A 5,482-nucleotide genomic window follows, 5' to 3' on the forward strand; every position below is an offset into this window, starting at 1 on the left:
AGCACGTGTTTCCAAAGTTCTCTCCGAAAATCGTGCCCACACATTATGAGCGACAGCATTAAACAGCAGAATGAAGAGGCTGGCTAACGTTGGTTACCCCGCGCATGTTCAAGTGTATGTTGCCGAGAAGCTTGTCAGGAAACTAAACTCAGAAACACAATGTCATCCGAATCCGGTGCTTGGTGAACGGAAGCATTTGTTGTATTGCCATACATGCATAAGATTTCCCCACAATCTCCAAGTATTGGACAACGGGCGAATGCAACCGTCGTGTGTTGGGCTGCTGAGCACGAGGTCGCGGGATCGAATCCCGGCCACGGCGGCCGCATTTCGATGGGGGTGAAATGTGAAAACACCCATGTTGTTAGATTTAGGTGCACGTTAAAGAACCCGTGGTGGTCGAAATTTCCGGAGTCCTCCACTGCGGCGTGCCTCATAATCAAATGTGGTTTTGGCACGTAAAACCTCCCCAATTTAATTAATTCATTTAAACCATCGTGTTGTCGGCCCCGAAGACTCTTTCCACATTGTGCAAGATGGTAAGGGCTGACAACAACAAAGAGCGAGGAGGCAGGGTCAGGGATCAGAAACATTACATTACTTGCGATGAAGGTGTCGTGTACCAAATTCCCTTGTCATGCGGGAACCACTATAGGACAGACCTCTTGGTTCTTGAACGAGCGCCTTATGGAAAATGTTCCCAATATCAGGAATGGGCGAGGGGGAACATTTGCTGATCATATCCTTACCTGCGAGTAGAAAACATGCAAGCCGTTCGTTGATAAATGTGTTGTCATAAGAAGGAGCAAAGACAAGGTAACTCGAGAAATCATTGAAGCTGAAAAGATAAACCCAGCAGAACGCACATGTGTGAGCACACCTCCTATTTTCCTCTGCGATAAAGAGCTAGCGTTCCTGAGATGCTGATACCGGCTGTTTAAGAGATAGGTCCTTCTTCGGCCATATAAAAGTGATGCGAAAAATAAAGTTTTGGAAGTTAGGCTTTCGTACTGATCGTGTATGTCGGAATTTTACTGTCCAGTCCTCTGCCTTTTATTAATTGCTATTCAAATCATGCACCAACAAGCCCAAAAAGCTCCGCTGCAGTGGCCATTTCTTGAAGCATCATTTGGCGACGCCGCCGGCTACAGCGCCGGATTTTCGCGTAATGACTCATATATTGGTTACGCATTAAAATAGGTTCCACGGACTATGTGACGAGATGATTTCCAAAATGGGGGGGGAGGGAAGGAACCACGGCTCACACTCAGCTCAGCGGCAGCGCTACGAACGACTGCACTTCACTGAGACCGTTTATACCAGTATCGAATCGCTATTTATCAGTTCAAGACAGACAAAGAAAATGACGTAACAGGCTATTCCATGCGTAGACAAATAAGGCACGTGGCCAAAGTTCAGAGCATAAAGCTTCGCCCACGAGCGATTTTCGCCGCACTGCACCAGGGGCCACCGGGTGACACGGCTGACACCGCCTGATTTACAGACAGCTGCCGTCCTACGATCAGTTCACGGTAAGAATGTTCACAGTATTGCGCATATATCTGGAGTAACAACGACACAGCCCATACCTGCTCTAAAAAAATCACGGCTGTTATTCTTAACGAAAATGGGGGTCGCCAGTTTTTCGGGGACACCTCCTATCATAGGGCACCAGTTATTTCGCGTTATTTCCAGAGTCTGCTTCCATTGACCCGTATGCTAACGGCAAGCGCCCTTTGCATTGATTTCAGGCTGTACTTCTCCGGCCTGTCCAGTTCCGTCGACACCAAAAGCGCACTCTTTCCACCGTAGCTGCCGCAATGTCATCTAGCCGAAAGTCAAATACCGACGGCAAGCAAACCGGACATGTGACACCCAGGTCCCGTTCCTCACGCGCCAGCTTAACATTCCCGGTGGGCCGAATCCACAGGCTTATGCGAAGATGCAGGCTCGCCGAGCGCCTAAGTGCCTGCGCGCCTGTGTACCTGGCGGCCGTGCTCGAATACCTCACCGCCGAAGTCTTGGAACTTGCCGGCAACGCGGCGAGGGACAACCACAAGGCCAGGATCACCCCGCGCTTTCTGCAGCTGGCCGTGCGCAACGACGAAGAACTGAGACAGCTGCTCGCCGGCGTGACCATCGCCGAGGGGGGCGTGCTCCCGTACATTCAACGCGAACTTCTCCCCAAACCTTCTAGCACCAAATCCAACAAGCAAGCCGGACCGGCAGCAGGCAGCCAGGATTTTCTAGATGGAGAAGCAGCTCGGTGAAGTCTATCAGGCTTTTTAAAACAACTCGTTTCAATTTTCGAGCGCTGTAGTCGACGGGCTTGTTGCGCGCCCTGATAACAAGCTGCGTAACGCTTTAACCATTGACAACTGATCATCACGACATTCTATTCTGTTGGGAATTGGTAGTGCGTAGGTGTGCTTACTTGCGTGATGTGACAGCAATATTCTATTCTTAGCTCTGTGAAAGTCATCACAATAAAGATTTTAGCATAATCATCGGCTCCCGCAAACTTATTTTGGTATGTACAGCCGGGAAGAAAATGAAATGTCATCTGCGGGCGCGTGCCAAACTGCGTTCCTGCGCCATGTCACGAAGCAACATCTTGTGTCCAGACATGGTATCGCGCATCATTTTCTGCTCGTGTGTTCGACAATATACGAACCTCTTGTCAGCATGCTGTCATAGTTTCGATGAGTGCAGTATAATGCGCAGGAAGAGCGGTGCCTATTGCGGCCGGCGAGGCTCACGGTGTATTGTCTTGAGTCGGAGGTCAAAACAGGCACCACTCTCCTATCGTAATCTGCTACACTGATTGCAATTCTCAATGCAAGTTATGCAGTATGGGCGCATGGGTAGGTAGGAAAAAAATAAAATTATGTGGTTTTACGTGGCACGCTGTAGTGGGTGGCTACATTTTATTTTTGACCACCTGGGTTTGCTAACGTGCCCCTACTTCGCGGTAAACGGGGGATCTTGCATTCCGCCCTCATGTAAATGCTGCCGTCGCGGTCGGGATTTGATCCCGCTACCTCGTGCTTCGCAGCGCGAAGCCAGTATGCAGCCACGATGGCTTATTGGTAGGTACGACCATCATGCGCAAGGGTAGGTCTCGACACCATGCACGTTCTTAGCTCGAGGGCGCAGAGTGCCATTTGGCACGCGCTCGTAGATGCTAATTTTGCCGCCCCCGTGAACGTCATGCATACTAATACGGAAGCACATACTAGCAGAAAGCATGCTGTTACTTCTATTAAACCGCGTCCAGCATAAAGTTAAGGCATTCGTTATGTTCCCCTAGAAATGTGTTCCTTCTTTGTTCAGAAAATTTTCGAGCAAGCCCTGGTGTACAGCTACCTTTGCGACCGTGACACTATGCGAAACCATCGCCATACCGCCGAGCGCGCACCGGTGTACTAGACAGGTGTCCAGGTAACATAAGCAGCGACACGCATTCTAGCATCTTTGATTACTCTTTTAGACGCAAAAATTACGCGACGAACAATAAAACCGAAAATATAAAAGCACAAGATTACTACTAATATAATGAATATGACAAATTTGCTAGGTTTCCTTTTTTTTTTTTTTTGGCGCTTATCGAACTAGCTTTACTGTCGCTTCACCATTCCGTTTTCTACTTGATATCGCATTGTCTTTATTGAAAGTGTATTAATCCTAAATAAGTTGTACGATCACAAAGTACGGAGCTTTGGGACCGATCACATTTGCTAAAACCGTTACTATTAAGGAATACACTTTCATGACAGCTGCTATTTTATCCCCTTGGTTACATGAAACCAGAGCACCTGAAATAAGTCAGATAAGGAGCACTAGTGCAAAAGCGTTTACACACGTTATAATTCTAAAAACTTTCATTTAACATCGTCGAAATGTACAGCGGTAAAGAAACGGTGACGTTATGCATGTGTACACATCACCTGTGCTACGTATTGTCAATAAGTGATCGCTGCAATTTTAATGCGACAGCTTTACTAACCTCGTCGAGCCGAGTATTGCAATCGCCAAGAATTTGACTTTCATTTTATCGCAGCTGCGCTGTAGCCTTGGCTACGCATCGGGTGATTCGCCGCGCCGAGCCCGGCCACCGCCGCTACGCTAGCCGCCATCGCCGCCCTGGCTCATGCGCCCTCCGCAGCTGGGTCGCCGCGTGACCCCGTGTCGCGCCGCGCGTCTGGCTAAAGCCAGAAACGCATGGCGCGATTTCAGGCATCATTGACGCGCGGATAGTGGGAGCGCGAGCGTCATTTTGACGCCTGCCCAGCATGATCCATGACGAAATCGCGCCGCTGCGTGCTGCTCGTAGAGGAAAAAAAAAAAGAAAAAAAGCGCCTCGCTCGGCGCGTCCGCCAATCAGTCCGCGTAAGTCACGTGGCATTCTTTTTTTTTTTTGAGAGTTTTGTCATCAGATGGCCCTGCTCCTTGCGCTACTTTCTTTTCTTTTTCTTTTTTTGCTTGCTCGGCAGAACTGGCGCGCGGGTTGAAGGAAACACGTGCTACCACGATGCCGAAGGTACATAGTCGCAGTTTCGCACACAATCTTGCTCTTTGAAATCAAGCTTGACAAATACAATTTGGAAAGAAATGTCGCTGTCTAATTACACGAATATTATTTTTAGTGTTCTGTAACTATAAGGGCATGTCATATATACGGTAACAAAAACAATTCATTTCGTTAGGAGGTATGTTGTCTGCCAACCCGGAAAACGCGGCGCGAGAGCGCCGCCACATTTTTTCGTTCGGGTGCTCGCGTGTTGGCGGCAACGCTGGTTCTCGCCGTGCGTCGCGTTTTTCGCTCGCAAAAAACTCGCCTTGCTCCATGAGGAGCGCCGCGCTCGCGTAGTCAGTGCGAGCTTGGCCATGGATAAGAGCAAGGCCGGCCCGTGTTCCCTCAGCGTTGCGCGGGAGCGGGAGGCTTTCAGCTGTCGTCGACAGTCGGCGTCTGACCACCCCGCGGATAACGCCCGACGAACTGTTTCACTGGAGAGGGCCCGGAACGCAGCAGGCGTCGCACCGTCGAGATCAGCGTAGCGACCGCGTTCACACACTGTCCGTTTGTGCTTCGGCGCTGCTCATGTTCGCGGCGTTTCATTGCATGTCGAACACTTGCACTTTCCCTGTGGCACAACAGGCGTCGCACCGTCGAATGATGCGTCTCAACCCCAGCCCAATCAGTCATGTCTAGCCACCGACCCTGCACAGCCGTCATACGTGGCTTAGCGATGATCGCATACCTAAGTATAATAAGTGCAGTTAAATCAAAGATGAACCGAGTGAAACCAAGACTTAACCAGGCTAAACAAAGGTTTTGTTTTGTATATCCAGGGTTATCGGAGCTAAGCAGCAGCCAATTCTTTAAAGTAATCTATGCTAGGTCCTTAGTAGTGTTTGGTTACTATCAAGGCCTTCTCGAAACTATCGTGCCTGGAAACTGTAATGTAGTGTACCATAGTTA

At 49.4% G+C, this 5,482-nt stretch overlaps 1 protein-coding gene across 1 annotated transcript; it reads left to right on the forward strand.

Moving 5' to 3' along the window:
* The first annotated feature begins 1,820 nt into the window (after positions 1-1,820).
* On the forward strand, positions 1,821-2,270 carry LOC126543502 (histone H2A-like). Its single transcript, XM_050190617.3, has one exon. It carries the CDS (start codon positions 1,821-1,823, stop codon positions 2,268-2,270), a length of 450 nt encoding a protein of 149 aa, XP_050046574.3.
* The last annotated feature ends 3,212 nt before the right edge of the window (positions 2,271-5,482 follow it).

Source organism: Dermacentor andersoni, chromosome 10 (assembly GCF_023375885.2).
Source record: "Dermacentor andersoni chromosome 10, qqDerAnde1_hic_scaffold, whole genome shotgun sequence".
NCBI lineage: Eukaryota > Metazoa > Arthropoda > Arachnida > Ixodida > Ixodidae > Dermacentor > Dermacentor andersoni.

What these genes read in the sequence shown, in the direction of transcription:
- LOC126543502 (XM_050190617.3), top strand. Translation starts at nt 1,821, where the DNA reads ATGTCATCTAGCCGAAAGTCAAATACCGACGGCAAGCAAACCGGACAT.